This window comes from Nerophis lumbriciformis, linkage group LG24 (assembly GCF_033978685.3).
Source record: "Nerophis lumbriciformis linkage group LG24, RoL_Nlum_v2.1, whole genome shotgun sequence".
Classification (NCBI taxonomy): domain Eukaryota; kingdom Metazoa; phylum Chordata; class Actinopteri; order Syngnathiformes; family Syngnathidae; genus Nerophis; species Nerophis lumbriciformis.
In genome coordinates, this window is record NC_084571.2 from 28,981,194 (window position 1) to 29,002,500 (window position 21,307).

The following is a 21,307-nucleotide window of genomic DNA, read 5'->3' on the forward strand; positions in this document are numbered from 1 at the left end:
CTACATTAAAACATTCTTCTTCATACTGCATTAATATATGCTACTTCTAAACTTTAATGCAGAGAAGGAAATCACAACTAAAAAAATCACAAATTTTTTCATACGGTGGAAATTTTTGCCCCAGCATTTTGATGGTGTGGGCGTGTGGCACCAAATGGAGATAAGCGTCTCGACAGACGTCACAATATTTGAACAATGATGACGAAAACTGTTTTCTCTGTCGTGTCCGTGTGTCGAAAATTGTTATGCGCTTTTTTTTTTATTAGATTTTGTGCGTGGCATAGATTTGCTATGCGCAGAGGACGCTTAAACAGTGCGCAATTGCACAGGCGAGCACCTTAGAGGGAGCGTTGCTCGCACGGCTGCGCTAGCATCACAGCTAACGTTGGCCATGCTGCTACCTCTCTGCTCGGGGAGGACGTATACGTATGTGACGTATGACGTGACAGTATGTGACGTATGACGTGACAGTATGTGACGTGGGTATACAAGGTGCACTTGCTGTCTGTGAGAGGGAGACACAGGAAAGAGTGAGAAGAGCCTGTCGTGTAATGCCAGCAGCTAAAAGCAACTGCGTGAGAATTCACAGACCTGTGGATGTGTTGAAGGTGTGCTGGAAAATGCGGAACGGAAATTACGGAGCAGCAGAAAAGTGGAATGTATTATTTAAATTGGTGCGTTGGAAAACACGGACCGGAGTTTTTTTTAAACTGGATCTGGATCGGCATTTTCCCATGCCTTGCCGATACGCAATTTTTGGCAAATATCGGCAGCCGATCCGATCCAAATATTGGATCGGGACATCCCTAATCTATATTTAAGCTATATATAATACATATTCAGTCGTGGTCAAAAGTGTACATACACTTGTAAAGAACATAATGTCATGGCTGTCTTGAGTTTCCAATCATTTCTACAACTCTTATTTTTTTGTGATAGAGTGATTGGAGCACATACTAGTTGGTCACAAAAAACATTCATGAAGTTTGGTTCTTTTATGAATTTATTATGGGTCTACTGAAAATGTGACCAAATGTGCTGGGTCAAAAGTATACACACAGCAATGTTAATATTTGCTTACATGTCCCTTGGCAAGTTTCACTGCGAAAAGGCACTTTCGGTAGCCATCCACAAGCTTCTCGTTGAATTTTTGACCACTCCTCTTGACAATATTGGTGCAGTTCAGCTAAATTTGTTGGTTTTCTGAAATGAACTTGTTTCTTCAGCATTGTCCACACAGTTACATCAGGACTTTGGGAAGGCCATTCTAAAACCTTCATTCTAGTCTGATTTAGCCATACCTTTACCACTTTTGACCTGTGTTTGGGGTCTTCTTCTTTTCATGTGTTTGAAGCATGTGGTTATATGACAGTTTCCCATTTCTTTACACAGTCTTTTGCATTGTCGTTGAACTCTGCGAGATCTTTTAAGCTGCACTGGTTGGGTAGCAGAGGACAGACAAGGCAGTGCTGCATCGTGTGGTCCTCTTCTCCGCATTCGCAGGTGCTTGGGCCGGTTTTGTAGCCCTATCTGGCCATAGCAGCTTTTGATTGCCCTGTTTAGTGTCTTCCACTGGACCCATGGTGTTTCTGACCCGCAGGACAGGTCTTCAGAAGGAGGGATTCCCATGTCAATAGGAGGGGGATCTTTGTGTCCATAGCTGGAGTCTGGTTTCTTCCCGAGATGTTGTTGGGGGCTGGACATTGTTGAGGAAGCTTCTGTTTGGAGTCATTGTCCTGTTGGAACACCCAACTGCGCCCAATACCCAACCTCCGGGCTGATGATTTTAGGTTGTCCTGAAGAATTTTGAGGTAATACTCATTTTTCATTGTCCCATTTACTCTCTGTAAAGCACCAGTTCCATCGGCAGCAAAACAGGCCCAAAGCATAATATTACCTTCACCATGCTTGACGGTAGACTTGGTGTTCCTAGGATTAAAGGCCTCACCTTTTCTCCTCCAAACATATTGCTGGGTATTGTGGCCAGACAGCTCAATTTTTGTTCCATCTGACATCAGATGGACAAAGATAAGACCTTCTGGAGGAAAGTTCTGTGGTCAGATGAAACAAAAATTTAAATGATTGGAAACTCAAGACAGCTATGACATTATGTCTTTCACAAGTGTATGTAAACTTTTGACCACTATAAACAGTATATTAGGGCTGCAACAAACAACTAATTTGATAATCGATTATCTGTCGATTATTACTTCGATTAATCGATTAATAATCGGATAAAAGAGACAAACTACATTTCTATCCTTTCCAGTATTTTATTGGGGGAAAAAACAGCATACTGGCACCATACTTATTTTGATTATTGTTTCTCAGCTGTTTGTCAATGTTGCTGTTTATAAATAAAGGTTTATAAAAAAAAAGAAAAAAATAGCCTCTGCGCATAGCATAGATCCAACGAATCGATGACTAAAATAATCGGCAACTATTATTATAATCGATGTAATCGATTAGTTGTTGCAGCCCTAATATATATATATATATATATATATATATATATATATATATATAAAACTAGGGCTACAACTAATTTGATAATCGATTAATCTGTCGATTATTACTTCTATTAATCGATCAATAATCGGATAAAAGAGACAAACTACATTTCTATCCTTTCCAGTATTTTATTGAGAAAAAAAACCCAGCATACTGGCACCATACTTATTTTGATTATTGTTTCTCAGCTGTTTGTAAATGTTGCAGTTTATAAATAAAGGTTTATAAGAAAAAAATAAAATTAGCCTCTGCGCATGCGCATAGCATAGATCCAACAAATCGATGACTAAATTAACCGCCAACTATTTTTACAATCGATTTTAATCGATTAGTTGTTGCAGCCCTAATATATATATATATATATATATATATATATATATATATATATATATATATATATATATATATATATACACAGTGTTTCCCACAGGACAGGCATCTATTTGTGGTGGTGTGGTCGGGGGGCGGCGGCGGCAGCGGCGATGACCAAGAAGAACGCGGAGTTGTAATATAATTACAACACTTTATGTACATATTTATATACAGATTTGAACAATTAGTTATTCACTGAAATATATTTATTAATTATGGTTCTTATAAAAAATATATCTTATAAAATATAAAAGCTAAAATGTCTCTTAAAGCTCTGCCCCTTTAATTAGTGCATACATCATCTGTGTGAAGGAGTGAACATCCAACATTAGAATTTATTACTAACGAGCAGAACCGCTCTATGTACAGTGCCGTCTAACCTTAAGCGGCAGCAGCTCAACACATGCAGGGTTCAACGTTAAGCTTTTTTTCTACTTGCCCGACTTCTCAAATCTGCTTGCCCCAATATTTTTACTTGTCCTGCCTAGGATTTTTTCTGGCTGCGTAGTGCTCATGACTTATATCTTACTAAAATCCTTCCCGTTGACTATTTACAACATTACAAAGTAGTTATTATTATTATTATTATTATCTATAATTACATTTAAATGGCATTGCATACATGTAAAATTAAATGCTATTTCACATTATTTGACCGGTAGCAGTTACACCCATCTGAACAGGTCAGCCACCTGTTTAAAGCCCGATCACAGTTGAAATCTTGAAATGAAGGGACTTTAATGGCCAAAACATTAACCTGGACAACATTTTAACAGCTGGTTGGCTCAGATTTTATTCTTTTCATTGCATTCACATGCTGCAGTGGACAGTGGACAATTTAGCTTCAGTATTAATGCAGTATCTGAAGCACCGTCTCCACGTGTGTTTATTGACAACAGGGTTGTAACCTGGACACGTTAGCTCGTCGGTATGGTAACAGGTAGTGATGGGTTGATGAGGCTTCATGAAGCGTTTTTGACACATTGCAAAACTGTATTGATACTGTGTCGAATACTGTGTCACTAAATACTGACATCTGCTGGACATTAAAAATCCCTACAGGCAACCTATGGACCGACTCAACTGACACTGATTTTATGACCTAGTATATACAATAATATAAACCAAGTCATTGTATTTCATTTAGGATTATTTCATAACTTCATTTAAATAAAAATATATTTTTTTATCTTTTTTAGATACAGTCAATAAATAATGTGAACATGTATCATAACATGGAAATCTAAGAGAACGTGTTGTGAATGAGGATGCTTGTGGACCTGGAATTTAAAAAAAATTTTTTTACACATTTTTATTACAAAAAAACCCCGTTTTTCCAACTTATTCAATTTTAGACGCTTTCTCTTCTTAGTTATTTCTCCGGCTGTAGAAAAGACCCGCTCACAGGGCACAGAGAAGGCGTCAGTGTGACACGGTTCGCGTATCGGTCACGTGACCAAAACAGCTCATGATCGGTCACGTGACTTTCTAAAAGCGGTACGCGCACCGACACAGGGTTTTGCTTTATGAGCTCGACGCATGCGCCGATGCATCGGTGTTGCCGGACCCATCACTATTAACACGTGACTGTTACTACGTGCGTCTACCCCGGCCACCACACCGTCAGTGAAACGCTCGGTGAAATCGCGGATTAACGTTAAATATATGACGAGCCGCGAGCGATGCAGCTATAACCTATCTACCTATAACCTATATTATCCTCGTATTTTGATCCCGTCCGTCCGTCCCTCTTCTTCTTCTTCTTCTTCTTCTTCTTCTTCTGGCCCACCAGAAGATTTTGGCGGAGTTACAATGCATAGTAGGCTACCGCCACCTACTGCACCGGAGTTGTAACTACAAGCTCCATTCACAGACAGAGTCCCATTTCTTTTATGAGCGGTCGAGCGAGTCAAAAGCCGAAAAATCCATTTGTGGCGGACGTAATTCTTTCGTGGCGGGCCGCCACAAATAAATGAATGTGTGGGAAACACTGATATATATATATATATTTATTTCAGTCAACCACAAAACACACATAGACAAGCGTTTACATTCACACCTTTGGCTCGAGCTAAACGGCGATGGAATCAAAAGACCAGAGGATGTTATCAATCGTCTCCAAGGACTTTATTCATTTTCCCGTCTCATCTTGTTTCTAGCACCCCGTCTCTGATCCTCCACCTCCACGCGGCGCTGTAGTCCGGCGCGGTGACGCAGCAGAGCTTCAGGCCGGACTCCTGCACCTCGTCGTCGTGGGCGACCTTGTGGCCCAGGTGCGTCTCCAGCGTAAAAACTCTCTCAGAGATCTAAAAAGGACAGAGAGACGTGTATTTAGCCCTAAGGCGGACTCCCAAAGTCCGTGTTTCATTAGTAGCTGTAATGGTTTCGCGTCTCGCAGGTTGTTGGTAATAACCACCACATTTCCAAATAGAAATAAAATACAAATACTCAAAGTACTCCAATAAATTCATTTACGAATACATTTGTTACGCACATTGTTTGTTACTAACATTTATGACTATTACCGGTACATTCATAAATATTCATTATACTGTAACAGTGCTGCTCATTCAGCTGTTACAAAATAAAATTAACACAATTAGTTTAAATTAATTAAAAATATATAAAAAAAATGTTTTAAACTGATGTCCATTTAAAAGCAAGGAAAGGCAAAAATAAAAACAAGTATATTTTTATGTTAAAAAGCAAGAATAACAACAAACCATAAAACAACAACGACTAACTTGCTGAAACAGAAACAGGCATTTAGTGATGATGTATTTAAAAAGCTGCACACTGGAATATTATTGATTATTGATTAACTTCTGGCATATTTATCAATCTGATAGAGTCAATGTATAGAATTGTATCAATAATTAATTCATAACATTTTTGCTATCTAATAGATTGTATGTTTAATCTTATGATTTTGGCGCATTGGTGCCTAATGTGTGTGTACCTTTTTTTTTTTTAAATATTTTTGCAAAGACTTTAAAAATGTGCACTTAGTTCTTACTATACTTACCGTACTGTCACCAAGTTTAGAGCAAATTTGCTGATCAGTAAGTCAATTAAAATCCATTCCCGTATGACATTCTGACTACCAAATTGCATTTGTATCCAAATATTGAGGTATTTTCTTAAGCAAATGTTATTTATGCAAGCAAATGATAACAGTTCAAGAATGTGATTAATCTGAACTAAAAAATTAACTTTACATTTATATATATATATATATATATATATATATATATATATATATATATATATATATATATGTGTGTGTGTGTGTGTGTGTGTGTGTGTGTGTGTGTGTGTGTAATATGCATGTGTATATGTATGCATGTAAGTATGTATGTGTACACACACACACACATATTTATGTGTATGTATGTTAGGGGTGTCAAAGAAATAGGTTTTTCGAATGAATAGCAATTCTTATTTTTTAACATAGAAAAAAAAATCAAAAATCAAATTTTTTTTTTCTTCCAAAATATGTCCTGTCCAACTGCTTTAGTAAATGTTTGGGTAGAATTTTATTAAACAAAGCCAGTTTCCTTTTAAGTAATATAGAAATGTACCAGAGCTGTTCATGTATTTTATGGAGGAATGTAGTTAATCATAGAACTCCCACCCAATGTTATTAAACAAGTAGTGATTTTGAACCGAGAATAGTTTTATATAAAAACGGTACTATACAGCCTTTAAAATACCGCTATTTTTTTTTAAATTTTTCATCCGCATGCGGCGGTGACGTACAGAGCGTAGGAGCATGTTGAGTGTGTCAGCACGCACACACTCACGGAGCACACAAGCAGAAATAGTGTGGAGAGGAAAAATGGCAAATAAAGGCAATTCTACAGGTTAAAAAGAGGGTTCCTGGTATATATATATTTTTTTAATTGATTTTTGAAAATCATGAATGGGATGAAGTTTTTTTGTGCACCCCTAATCAATATCGAGCTGGAAGGTTGTTTATCGTTCAAGCATGAATGAGGACGCTAATTAAACGGGTGTGAAAAGAAGCAAGAAGAAGAGCCTCACCTGATCGCTGATGCCAGTGGCGATGTGGCCCACCTTCACCCGACGAGTCTCTCGGATTCGTATGGCCGCCCCGTTGGAGTCGCGGATGCAGACGTCCACGCCTGACCCCCGGACAACATTTGTTATGGTTTTTAGGCGTGAGAAAATGAGTTAAATAGTCGTTCACCTTGGAAGCAGCACGGCCGAGGGGGCGAGTGTCCCAGTAGGTCCAAACTGAGGTGCTGCTGCTGCCCGTCAGGCTGGCTGCCGTAAGAGCCCACGCCGGAGCTGTAGTCGTCTGCCGGGTTCAACGACCAGCGACCCGAGTCCTTCCAAGAGGATTTCAACATTTTATTTGGTGATTGTGGCGTGTGAAAGTGCATTTATTCCAGGGGTGTCAAACTCCTTTTCATTGAGGGCCACATCACCGTTATGGACGCCCTCAGAGCTCCACTTGTAACACCGAATTATATGTGAATATTAATTTCAGAGAATTTGCCTCTTTATATAGTTTCACAATTGCAATTTGATTTATTATATTTTATTTTACGTGCAGTTGTCCCTCACCACATCGCGCTTCAAATATGGCAGCCTTTTTTTTTTAAAGCATATCCTACAATATTTTTGGCCTACTTTAAGCATTTTTAACATAAAAAATGGTTAAATACACAAAAAATATCAAGATTACAGTAGTGTTTGACATCTGATAAGTCTAACCAATAAGAGTGTGCTGTTCAGTATCAAGTCCACTGATTGGCTCAGCCTCAGGCAGCATTGCTATAGTGGATTAAAAGGTTTAAATGTGACTAAAGGGGGGTTATTTCATGTCTAGACGGCTCTCATAATGTTGAAAAATGTATTTAGAATGTTGTAAACATGGTTTTATGCTTACGAAAATGTTTGATTTGTAATTAATGACTCCTACTTGGCGGAAATCTCTTTATCGCGGTCATGTTTGGAACCAATTAACAGCGATAAACGAGGGACGACCATAAAATCTACAGTTGTTTTTACAGTGTATTAATGTAAATGCAGTTTTTTAAACAGTGAGAAACGAGAGATTACTCTACAGTTTACATTGTAAAAAAAATAAAAATAATAATAATAATCGGTACATTTTCCATTAAAAAAAAAAGGCAGCTGAAATGCCAAAATTATATCGTAAAATTGACAGTGGCAAATGATCATGAGATTAAATAGAAATAAAAAAACGTATAATTTTGGTGACTGAGCTGCAACTTTTTTTTTTTTTTTTTTACCGTAAAATCTATTGTCATTGTCTATTGCAGTGTTTTTCAACCACTGTGCCGCGGCACACTAGTGTGCCGTGAGATACAGTCTGGTGTGCCGTGGGAGATCATCTAGTTTCACTTATTTGGGTTAAAAATATTTTTTGCAAACCAGTAATTATAGTCTGCACATATGTGTTGTTGTTGAGTGTCTGTGCTGTCTAGAGCTCGGCAGAGTAACCGTGTAATACTCTTCCATATCAGTAGGTGGCAGCCGGTAGCTAATTGCGCTGTAGATGTCGGGAACAGCGGGAGGCAGTGTGCAGGTAAAAAGGTGTATAATGCTTAAACCAAAAATAAACAAAAGGTGAGTGCCCCTAAGAAAAGGCATTGAAGCTTAGGGAAGGCTATGCAGAAGAAAACTAAAACTGAACTGGCTACAAAGTAAACAAAAACAGAATGCTGGACGACAGCAAAGACTTACTGTGGAGCAAAGACGGTGTCCACAAAGTACATCCGAACATGACATGACAATCAACAATGTCCCCACAAAGAAGGATAAAAACAACTGAAATATTCTTGATCGCTTAAACAAAGCAGGTGTGGGGAATAGCGGTCAAGGAAGACATGAAACTGCTACAGGAAAATACCAAAAAAAGAGAAAAAGCCACCAAATTAGGAGCGCAAGACAAGAACTAAAACACTACACACAGGAAAACAGCAAAAAACTCAAAATAAGTCAGGGCGTGATGTGACAGGTGGTGACAGTACACCTACTTTGAGACAAGAGCAACATTGATGCACGCTTGGTTATGGTTTAAAGTCATACCCAACAATTGACTTTAAACTTTTTACTGTCAACTGTGTTTAGTTTTTTAATGATTTCTGTGGTGTGCCTCCAAATTTTTTCAACGCAAAAAATGTGCCTTGGCTCAAAAAAGGTTGAAAAACACCGGTCTATTGTATTACTGGTATGACACTCTTGGCATTCTCTCGATGAGCTTCAAGAGGTAGGCACCTGAAATGGTTTTCACTTCACAGGTGTGCTTGAAGCTCATTAAGAGAATGCCAAGAGTGTGCAAAGCATTAATCCGAGCAAAGGGTGGCTATTTTGAAGAAACTAGAATATAAAGCATGTTTTCAGTTATTTCACCTTTTTTTGTGAAGTACATAACTCCACATGTGTTAATTCATAGTTTTGATACCTTAAGTGACAATCTACAATGTAAATAGTCATGAAAATAAAGAAAACGCATTGAATGAGGAAAATGTGTGTCCAAACTTTTGGCCTGTACTGTATGTGATTGGTATCAGCCGATCTCACTCATCATCCTGATCGGAACGTCCCTATTTAAAATATATGCAACTGCATGTATTTATTTTCTGTCCAATTGAAGATAGATAAACAAATAGAGTTTGCGGCCCATATAAAACAATCAGATTTGGCCCCAGGGCCTCGAGTTTGACACCCGTGATCTATTCAAGCGGTCAGTACCTTCCTGTTGCAGTAGGGGTCGCTGCTGAGACAGGATAGGAGCTGCTCCTGCATCTCAGCAGAGTGAAGCTGGGACAAGCTGCTCAGGTAGAAATCTGTGCACAAACAACAGTGTTCTAGAGGAGCTACAAGAAAAGATCCTCGAGAGACACGAGGCGCACCTCTTTCCAGTTTACGAAGCTCCAGTTCGGGCACGGTGGTCACTTTGCGTCCGGGCTGGGAAAACAAGGGAATCTTCGACACGTCGGCCTCCTCTTCCTCGTCCAGCTGCAGGATTCTCCTCGTCTGCTCTTGTCGCTCCTCGCCTTCGCTCAGGACGGCCGGCAGGGAGTCGGGTGGCTTCTTGGCGAAATGAAGCGGCTCGGCGTACAATCTGCTGGACGGGCTTCTCAGACCTCCGACTGCAAGCCATCAAAGAACGTTTCAACTTCAAATCGACAAAGCTTTTGTCAAAGATGCCAACCTTCTTGGAGAGCTCTGGCCGTTCTTTCCTTCATGTCACTGGCCGACGCTCTCTTGTTGGGGTCCTTCTGCAGCCCCGCCTTCATGATCCCCACCGTGAGGCGGCCGCAGTGGGGCGGGATCTCTCGGAGCGGCGGCGGCTCGTTGGCGATCTGTAACCGTGACAACGTGGCGTGACGGTGATGACACTACAGTATGTCGTACTAAAGTAAGCATTTTTACAGGCAATAATATAGAAAGTAAACATGGGTACACTTAAGTCAGAGTTGTCCTCACTAGTGTACAATACCATACAGTAATGCCTCGTTTATCGCTGTTAATTGGTTCCGGACATGAACGTGACAAATGAAATGCTGCAAAGTGGGAATCATTAATTAGAAATAGAGATGTCCGATAATGGCTTTTTTGCCGATATCCGATATTGTCCAACTCTTAATTACCGATACCGATATATACAGTCGTGGAATTAACACATTATTATGCTTAATTTTGTTGTGATACATTAAACAATGTAACAAAGTTTTCCAAAATAAATCAACTCAAGTTATGGAAAAAAATGCCAACATGGCACTGCCATATTTATTATTGAAGTCACAAAGTGCATTGTTTGTTTTAACATGCCTCAAAACAGCAGCTTGGAATTTGGGACATGCTCTCCCTGAGAGAGCATGAGGAGGTTGAGGTGGGCAGTGTTGGGGGGGCGGGGTTGAGGTGGGGGAAGGGTAAGGGGTAGCGGGGGTGTATATTGTAGTGTCCCGGAAGAGTTAGTGCTGCAAGGGGTTCTGGGTATTTGTTCTGTTGTGTTTATGTTGTGTTACGGTGCAGATGTTCTCCAGAAATGTGTTTGTCATTCTTGTTTGGTGTGGGTTCACAGTGTGGCGCATATTTGTAACAGTGTTAAAGTTGTTTATACAGCTACCCTCGGTGTGACCTGTATGGCTGTTGACCAAGTATGCTTTGCATTCACTTGTGTGTGTGAAAAGCCGTAGATATTATGTGACTTATTCGGGTGTTACCATTTAGTGGTCAATTGTACGAAATATGTACTGTACTGTGCAATCTACTAATAAAAGTTTCAATCAATCAATCAAAAACTGGGCCGGCACGCAAAGGCAGTGCCTTTAAGGTTTATTGGCGCTCTGTACTTCTCGCTACGTCCGTGTGCACAGCAGCGTTTTAAAAAGTCATACATTTTACTTTTTGAAACCGATACCGATCATTTTAAAACCGATACCGATAATTTCCGATATAACATTTTAAAGCATTTATCTCACACATCTCTAATTAGAAAGCAAATGTTTTCATAGCTAGATCGTACAAAATCTGTTTAGGACCTTCTAAATAAAAATGTTTAACATATAAAAGGCCTGTAGACATGAAATAATCACCTTTACATTCTTTTAATCCAATATAGTTATGCTGGCTGGGGCTGAGCCAATCAATGGCCACGATACTGAAAAACAGCACGCTCTGATTGGTTTGGTCTCCAGTGACCAATACTACTGTGATATTGATATTTGTAGTTTATTAAGTCATTGTTATGCATGAATTTGGTTAAGACCAAAAAAATTGTAGAATATATTTAAAAAAAATCATAAAATACAAAAAAAGAATACGCAATATGGGAAAGTTGCAGTATTTGAAGTGCGATGTGGCGAGGTACGACTGTACATTTATTAAAAAAATAAATTTAAATTTTTTTTTCTTATTTAGTTTAGGGCAACAACAAATCTACAGTTTTTTTTTTACTTAATTAAAAATTGTTTTTATTACCTGGCATTACTTTACCTTCCAGGTTTTTTTCCTATAAAATCTCAACATTTGTACAATATTGTAAAACGACCGCAATGCCAATTTGTTAGCATGTCAATGGGATCGTCCATTCTGTGATAGCATTAAGCTAGCGGGATAAGAGCCAACCTTCATCCTGTAGGGTTGCATTGCTTTTAAAAAAATATTTTGTTGGTTTTGTTTTTTACCTTGTAATTTTTTTAGGATCTACCATTACAGGAAGCTAACGTTCACTCTCCAAGTGTATGTATGTGCTGTCCTCTCCTGGCAAATGTTTCAGATGCATATGAGGCATGTTAAAATTAGAGTTTGAGGTTTGAGCAACAGGCTTGCGAGGTATGTCATAGACAAGCAGACAGGCCAAGTGAGAATCAATATTCGTTTCCACAGAGTTTGGTGTCTATCAGTAGAAATGTATTTACTGCTTAATGTTAATTTTTTTCCGTTAAAATCTTTTTTTTTTTTACATTTGCACAATCGCGATGCTAATCTGTTAGCCTGTCAATGGGATCGTCCATTGTATGTTAACATTAAGCTAGCAGCATACAAGCCAATCTTTATCCTGTATGGCTGCATTGCTTTTTTTCCCAGTTACACCAAACTGCATTGTTGATTTAACATGAATTCTACATGTATGTGTGCTAAATGTGTATATTATTGTACTTTAATTTGTGTGCTTAATTTTCGAGGAACTATGTCGTCCTACATTCACACATGAGACGTCACCAAATTTGGTAAGCAAATAATTTTTTTTCTTTAAGATAAAGGAGCATGTGCGCTTAAAACAAATTTTTATTATTATTATTTTATTTATTTTATTTTATTTTATTTTATTTATTTATTATTTTATTTATTTATTTTATTTATTATTAAATTTTATTTTTATTAGTAGTTTGCACAGTACAGTACATATTCCGTACAATTGACCACTAAATGGTAACACCCGAATACGTTTTTCAACTTGTTTAAGTCGGGGTCCACGTAAATCAATTCATGGTACAAATATATACTATCAGCATAATACAGTCAATCAAGTTAATCATCAGAGTACCGTATTTTTCGGAGTATAAGTCGCACCGGAGTATAAGTCGCACCTGCCAAAAATGCATAATAAAAAAGGAAAAAAACATATATAAGTCGCACTGGAGCCTGGCCAAACTATGAAAAAAACTGCGACTTATAGTCCGAAAAATACGGTATATACATTGAATTATTTACATTATTTACAATAATGATTAACGTGTTTATACAAAATGTATTCAATAATTCTTTGTGTTCAATCACATGCGTGAACTCGTTATATTTGACAGCCCTAGTTGATATTAATAACTAATAACATTGATTTGTCTTTTGATATATGTATAATACTGTATTTTTTTAGCCTTTAAAAAAAATTAATACATATGTTATAGCCAGGTTTGTCAATTTGATATTTCCCTGGCCACACCCCTGTCAACACAAATAGATTGCCGTTTGTGGGAAACACTGATTATAGTGTAGTGTAGTGTGTGTGTACCTTCAGGAAGAGTCTACAGGTGTAATATCGCGTCCAGGGCTGACACCCGTTGAGCATGTGCAGTAACATACAGCAGCTGCTCCACACATCTGCTTTGGCACCGCGGGGTTCACCTCTCACGATCTCGGGGGCCATGTGCGTCTCGGTGCCTTTTAGGTCTGCGAGAGGACGAAGGACAAAGTACCGGGTCTCACATTTTTGCTAACATTTTTATGACGGTATCTTGTCAAGGCACATTGCTATTGAAAGTACTTCAGAGTGTAGTCAGTGTACAGCTTGTGAAGCATTTTTGGTCTGGGCGATATGGCTGAAACTGTATCACGATATAAGTGTTTTCTATCGGTCGATATTTATAATTATTTATATATTTTAGGACCTATCGAAAATAAGGAACAGGAAAAAATATGTAATGTAGACTTTTTTATTTCAAATGTAACCTACTCTGATTGTAATCCTCCCAGCTTTTAAGGCAGTGTAGTCAGTTTACATTATTCACTAGGGCTGCGAATCTTTGGGTGTCCCACGATTCCACGTAAATAAGACCGCCCACAAAACGGCGCATCCTGAAGCGACTGTCAGAAAGCGGCTTGAAGATGATGTGTAAAACATAATCTATGCAACATTTTGACCGAAGAACCACCATTAAATGTTATGTATACCAGTGGTCCCCAACCACCGGTCCGCAGCCCGGTATCGGTCCGTGGATCGATTAGTACCGGGCCGCACAAGAAATAAAAAAATAAAACCTTTTTTTTTTTTTTTAAATTAAATCAACATAAAAAACACAAGATACACTTACAATCAGTGCACCAACCCAAAAAACTCATTCGCACAAAAGGGTTGTTTCTTTCTGTTATTAAAGGGGAACATTATCACCAGACCTATGTAAGCGTCAATATATACCTTGATGTTGCAGAAAAAAGACCATATCTTTTTTTAACCGATTTCGGAACTCTAAATGGGTGAATTTTGGCGAATGAAACGCCTTTCTAATATTCGCTCTCGGAGCGATGAAGTCACGTTGTGACGCCACATCGGGAAGCAATCCGCCATTTTCTCAAACACCGAGTCAAATCAGCTCTGTTATTTTCCGTTTTTTCGACTGTTTTCCGTACCTTGGAGACATCATGCCTCGTCGGTGTGTTGTCGGAGGGTGTAACAACACGAACAGGGACGGATTCAAGTTGCACCAGTGGCCCAAAGATGCGAAAGTGGCAAGAAATTGGACGTTTGTTCCGCACACTTTACCGACGAAAGCCATGCTACGACAGAGATGGCAAGAATGTGTGGATATCCTGCGACACTCAAAGCAGATGCATTTCCAACGATGAAGTCAAAGAAATCTGCCGCCAGACCCCCATTGAATCTGCCGGAGTGTGTGAGCAATTCAGGGACAAAGGACCTCGGTAGCACGGCAAGCAATGGCGGCAGTTTGTTCCCGCAGACGAGCGAGCTAAACCCCCTGGATGTCTTGGCTCACACCGAAGATGATCAAGAGAAGAATATCGACCCTAGCTTCCCTGGCCTGCTGACATGAGGGTATGTTTACAGAATATATTAATTGATGAAAATTGGGCTGTCTGCACTCTCAAAGTGCATGTTGTGGCCAAATGTATTTCATATGCTGTAAACCTAGTTCATACCACTAGGCCACCTACTCAGTGGCCTAGTGGTTAGAGTGTCCGCCCTGAGATCGGTAGGTTGTGAGTTCAAACCCCGGCCGAGTCATACCAAAGACTATAAAAATGGGACCCATTACCTCCCTGCTTGGCACTCAGCATCAAGGGTTGGAATTGGGGGTTAAATCACCAAAAATGATTCCCGGGCGCGGCCACCGCTGCTGCCCACCTCCCAGGGGGTGATCAAGGGTGATGGGTCAAATGCAGAGAATAATCTCGCCACACCTAGTGTGTGTGTGTGACAATCATTGGTACTTTAACTTTAACTTTTTAGTTGTTAGTTTCCTTTAATTCCAAACAAACACATACCAATCGTTGGTTAGAAGGCGATCGCCGAATTCGTCCTCACTTTCTCCCGTGTCGCTGGCTGTCGTGTCGTTTTCGTCGGTTTCGCTTGCATACGGTTCAAACCGATATGGCTCAATAGCTTCAGTTTCTTCTTCAATTTCGTTTTCGCTACCTGCCTCCACACTACAACCATCCGTTTCAATACATTCGTAATCTGTTGAATCGCTTAAGCCGCTGAAATCCGAGTCTGAATCCGAGCTAATGTCGCTATAGCTTGCTGTTCTTTCCGCCATGTTTGTTTGTGTTGGCTTCACTATGTGACGTCACAGGAAAATGGACGGGTGTATATAACGATGGTTAAAATCAGGCACTTTGAAGCTTTTTTTAGGGATATTGCGTGATGGGTAAAATTTTGAAAAAAACTTCGAAAAATATAATAAGCCACTGGGAACTGATTTTGAATGGTTTTAACCCTTCTGAAATTGTGATAATGTTCCCCTTTAATATTTCTGGTTCCTACATTATATATCAATATATATCAATACAGTCTGCAGGGATACAGTCCGTAAGCACACATGATTGTATTTTTTTATATGACAAAAAAACAAAATGGGACAAATTTTCAAGCGTTGACCGGTCCCCAGTTACAACAAGGTTGGGGACCACTGATTTAGACCACAAGGAAGTGTTTTACAATTAGAAAAAAAAAGAAAAAAAAATGGCCCATTTCATGCGCCTTACAATCAGGTGCACTTTTTGTATGAAAAAAAACCTGACTAGACCCGCTCATCTGCAGTGCACCTTATAATCCGGTGCGCCCTATGGTCCGGAAAATAGGGTACATCATGTTGAACCGCAGCTCCTCAGTGCACTCCTGCAGCCCCAGACTGTGACCAAAGCCTGACTATAAGCAAGACACAATTACCTTACCAGCTATTTGCACAAATATGGCTGTGTTGACTTATTTCCGTGGGGGGGCAAATATAAGCTGTGTACTGACTACTCCAAAGTATATCTAACTTGACTTTCTGTAGTGGTGTACCTTGACAAGATGTGTTTGCTGAAGGGTGAGGGGTCTAAACTGGTGTTTACCTCTGGAACCGCTGAGGCTCTGTCCCCCCGTGTCTAGTCTCTCTGCGTGTCCGAAGTCACACAGGAAGCAGTCTCGTCCGTCCTCTGACAGCAACACGTTGTCGGCTGAGGGGGACGACAAAAAAAAGAAAAGAAAAGTGGAGCTTGGGTGACTTCCATGACTTGTGCATAGTTAGAGGACAGTATAATTGCAAACAGAGCAGCTGCAGAAAAACGAGGGCGGGGAAGTAAGAGAAGGGACACGTGAAGGAACAGCTGCAGGAGGACAAAGTAGCGGTTGACACAACCACCAGGTGGCGCCTGAGAAATAAAAGCCGGCATTTACTTTCGCTTTTTGCTTTCTTTACAATCAGCCTTTTCTCTGATCTCTGTCCTCGCACACCTCCTCCACTTCTCCTAACGACTTCTTGCTCCTCATACCCCCCCACCACCACCACCACCACCGAGCAGCGGTGAGTCACTGTGGGAAATTCCCGTCCCTGCTTCTCTCGGTGGCGGCCCGGTTTCGCAACACAGGTGCTGTAAATCCACGCTGCGCCCAAAGCAGACAGCTGCACGACAGACGTCTCCATGACGACCAATCAAAAGCCGTAACTGTTATTTTACTTTTTCCTATCACTTCAACCTAGATTTGTGATTTGCTCTTTTTATAGTCACACTAAAGTATTTATAGCAGCGGTTCTCAAGTACCACCTTTAGAAACCCCATAATGACCAACATTAAAATACAGTAGCATAGTAGGCCTAAGTATTTATCAAAAACAAGCCAGAGATTTTATTTTACAAGTATATTTAATGCTTTTGGCCACTAACATTACCCACAGTTCGTACAGTAAGTGATCATTAATAAATAATACCTAATTATAATTAAGTGAGCCCACGTACCAGTTTGAGAATAACAGATTTATAGGATAGGAGACAATTGATATGACAGTCTGCCAGAGCATAATAAGACAGATCAGTGTTGCTGATTTATTTATGCAACTTATATTTAGCGAGTATCCATACCTTCTAGGTCCGGGGTGTCAAACTTTTCATTAAGGGCCACGTCACAGAGGGCCACATGTTAAAATTAAAGTACCAATGATTGTGACACACACACACTAGGTGTGGTGAAATTAACCTCTGCGTTTGACCCATCCCCTGGGAGGTGAGGGGAGTAGTGAGCAGCAGCAGTGGTCACACCCGGGAATCATTTTTGGTGATTTAACCCCCAATTCCAACCCTTGATGCTGAGTGCCCAGCAGGGAGTCAATGGGTCCCATTTTTATAGTCTTTGGTATGACTCGGCCGGGGTTTGAACTCACGACCTACCGATCTCAGGGTGGACACCGCTTGTCCCTTTTGGGGTCGCGGGGGCCACATTCAACAGTGAATAATTATTTTTTTTACACTTGTATGTTGTGGTTAATAGTATTGTCTTTATTTGTCGCTATTTATACTTTCTGAATAAATTATGTGATAATGTTCATCAGTCAACTCATTGGTGTTCATTTTCAATCTGTCAAGATAAAAAAAATAATATCAAAATCAAATTACAGGATGTTATTTATGTAGTTTTCTCATTTTCCTCGACTGGTGCACGAACATCATGTGGTTTATTTATTTTTTTACATATGTAGTATAATCTACAAAGATATAAAGAATTGCTATTGCGACATCTAGTGGACACATTTAGAACAGCAGTTTCTTTCATTCAAAAATTTTCGCTCATTTTTATATGTAGCAAACTCTTCCCGCAGGCCGGATAAAACCTGTTCGCGGGCCGGACCGTATGTTTGACACCCCTGAACTACAATGTGCAATTTTGGGGTAAATTGCGTGTGAATGCTAATGTGAAAGCCGCTGAAATGTGCAAGCGGAACTTAAATGCTAACGTTAGCCTGCTAATAGTTAGAATGCGTCACCACCAAATCATATGACTATGAAGTGTATGCATGTAAAAATAGCTTTAAAAGGTTAGCATGCAAACAGTTAGCATGTGTCAAGTACCAGGTTATGTGACTCTAAGGTATTCGGCTGTAAAATTGGCTAAAAAAGTTTGCTTGCTAAAAGTTAGCATGTGTCAAGTACCAAGTTATATGAGTGAGGCGTTTGGCTGGAAAATTGTCTGAAAAAGTTAGCATGCTAATGTTAGTAATGCTGCCTGAGGCTGAGCCAATCAGTGGCCACGATACTGAACAACGCGATCTGATTGATCTGATTGTTTTGGTCTCTTCTAGAGGACAACACTACTGTAGTATTTGTATTTTTGGTTAATTTAGCTATTTTGATGCTTTAAAATGCTTAATTTAGGGCAAAATTTAGACCGTTTAGACTGCATGTAAAATGTGATCTATATCAGACTTCAGTATAAATGCACAGAGGGCCCCAATGTGGCCTCATCGTCACTTTCATGCGCAGTTCCATAAAGTGAAAAGAGGAAGTTGACCGAATTCTGTAAATGAACAAGGAAGTCACTACTACTTTGCAAAATAAGAGTCGCCACACCTTCAAAATGAGGGTTTTCACGTGAAAATAAATTAAAGTAGTACCCCGTCTCATACCCCTTGACCCTAATGAGAACATAAATATTCCTTCAAAGTACCTTTGACGTCTAGATGCGCCACCTTTTTCTTGGTCAGGTACTCCAGCGCCGTTCCGACTTGCAACAGGTAATAGAGGCTGAGGTCCTCTGGCAAACGCCCCCGCCGGAGAATGAGTTGGCCCAGCGAGCCTGGAGAGAGAATTGATTCCAAAAGGAGCCTGTTAATCAAAAATAGCCACACTCACTCGTTTTTTTTTGCCAGAGACATACCAAGAATGTCTCATGGTAATGGAGTTTTGAACCTATAGCAGTTTTTGAACATAATTTGTGCATTTTGTTAGTTGAACGACAGCCAAAAGTCAAAGAATAAATGACTTTCTGCTGTGACAATTCCTTTCCTGATCACCACAAATGTACTTTTGTAAAAAAAAAAAAAAAAACGAGCGATACGAATGAAGTTATAAACATTTTCAAAGCACTTTTTCGGTCATTCTTTTTCTTTTCTTTTTGTGTGTAAATGTGTATGATTGTTAAATATGTACCGTATTTTTCGGAGTATAAGTCGCTCCTGAGTATAAGTCGCACCGGCCGAAAATGCATAATAAAGAAGGAAAAAAACATATATAAGTCGCACTGGAGTATAAGTCGCATTTTTTGGGGAATTTTTTTGATAAAACCCAACACCAAGAATAGACATTTGAAAGGCAATTTAAAATAAATAAAGAATAGTGAACAACAGGCTTAATAAGTGTACGTTATATGAGGCATAAATAACCAGTGTTGGGACTAACGCGTTACAAAGTAACGCGTTACTGTAACGCCGTTAGTTTCGGCGGTAACTAGTAATCTAACGCGTTATTTTTTTATATTCAATAACTCAGTTACCGTTACTACATGATGCGTTACTGCGTTATTTTACGTTACTTTTTATGTAGTATCGGCTAGAAACTGAGGATCTGAGTGTGTTTTATTCCAGCGAAGCAGAGACGTGCTTCTGATTCTTCCTCTGCGCTCTCTGAGTGTGCGTGTGACTGTGTGTCTGAGTGTGGGAAGGGGAGGGGAGGGGAGGGGAGGGGAGGGGGGTGCGCAATACAACCGTTGGCCAACAAAAAAGTAACCACAGAACACTATACGCCTATACGGTATAGTGTTCTGTGGTTACTTTTTGGTTGGCCAAGCGGACGTGACGACAGGCTGTCCCCACTCAGATCCGCACAGGCCGGGAGGGGGCGTGCCTTAAGTCCGGCTGGAAATCGGCAGAAATTTGGAGAATGGTTGTCCCAGGGAGAGGCAGTGAAATTCGGGAGGGTTGGCAAGTATGAGATATTCTCACTTCTTTTCTTTTGTCGAGCACAAAGAAAAGAACATTTTAGTTAAATGTAAGTTGTGTCTTGGATCAAAGATCCCGTCTACTGCCCAAAACAATTCAAATCTGCCTGGTTAGGCTCTGTGTATGTCACGTGTGCCTTCCTTAGGTGAAGCCAGCTTTACAGCTATGTTGTTGATTGATTGATTGATTGATTGAAACTTTTATTAGTAGATTGCACAGTACAGTACATATTCCGTACAATTGACCACTAAATGGTAACACCCAAATAAGTTTTTTAACTTGTTTAAGTCAGGGTCCAGATACAGATATATACTATCAAATATATACTAACATCATAATACAGTCATCACACAAGATAATCATCAGGGTATATACATTGAATTATTTACACTATTTACAATCCGGGGTGTGGGATATGGAGGGGGGGGGGGGGGGGTAGGTTTGGTTGGTATCAACACTTCAGTCATCAACAATTGCATCATCAGAGAAATGGACATTGAAACAGTGTAGGACTGACTAGGTAGTATATGTACAGCAAGTAGTGGACACAGAGAGAGAGATCAGAAAGTATAAGAAAAAGTGTCTACATTTGATTATTTACAATCCGAAGAGGTATTATGTGGAAGGGAGGGTGTTAGTTTAGGGTTGTAGTTGCCTGGAGATGTTCTTTTAGTGCGGTTTTGAAGGAGGATAGAGATGCCCTTTCTTTTACACCTGTTGGGAGTGCATTCCATATTGAAGTGGCATAGAAAGAGAATGAGTTAAGACCTTTATTAGTTCGGAATCTGGGTTTAACGTGGTTAGTGTTAGTGTTAGTGTTAGTGTTATTATGCTGTTTGTTACTTATGTATGTTATGTTGCAGCTATTTAAAATAGTTTTGTCAATTTGTTCTGGCCTGAAATAAATTGGCCCTTTGAAACATATCTTTGTCTTTGTGTGTTGTATGTAGAGCACATTGCTTAGCAGAGTTCAGTGATGCAAATGTATGTCAA

General features: G+C 39.7%; 1 protein-coding gene and 1 long non-coding RNA gene across 6 annotated transcripts in view; one reads left to right on the top strand and one right to left on the bottom strand.

Moving 5' to 3' along the window:
- Nucleotides 1-21,307, top strand: part of LOC140679803 (uncharacterized) — a 40,186-nt gene that overhangs the window by 2,314 nt on the left and 16,565 nt on the right. The window contains exon 2 of the long non-coding RNA XR_012051153.1: nt 5,043-5,156. This is a non-coding gene — a long non-coding RNA (uncharacterized lncRNA). The remainder of the gene's footprint in view (nt 1-5,042; nt 5,157-21,307) is intronic.
- Nucleotides 4,989-21,307, bottom strand: part of map3k14a (mitogen-activated protein kinase kinase kinase 14a) — a 42,742-nt gene continuing 26,423 nt past the window's right edge. For all 5 annotated transcript variants that reach the window (XM_061981929.2, XM_061981931.2, XM_061981928.2 and 2 more), the window contains 9 exons: nt 19,045-19,173; nt 16,459-16,563; nt 13,400-13,557; nt 10,094-10,244; nt 9,792-10,031; nt 9,631-9,725; nt 7,094-7,235; nt 6,928-7,028; nt 4,989-5,189 (listed from right to left, as the gene is read on the bottom strand). In XM_061981929.2, coding sequence (XP_061837913.2) covers nt 5,028-5,189; nt 6,928-7,028; nt 7,094-7,235; nt 9,631-9,725; nt 9,792-10,031; nt 10,094-10,244; nt 13,400-13,557; nt 16,459-16,563; nt 19,045-19,173 — 1,283 coding nt within the window. In that variant the 3' untranslated portion in view covers nt 4,989-5,027. The remainder of the gene's footprint in view (nt 5,190-6,927; nt 7,029-7,093; nt 7,236-9,630; nt 9,726-9,791; nt 10,032-10,093; nt 10,245-13,399; nt 13,558-16,458; nt 16,564-19,044; nt 19,174-21,307) is intronic.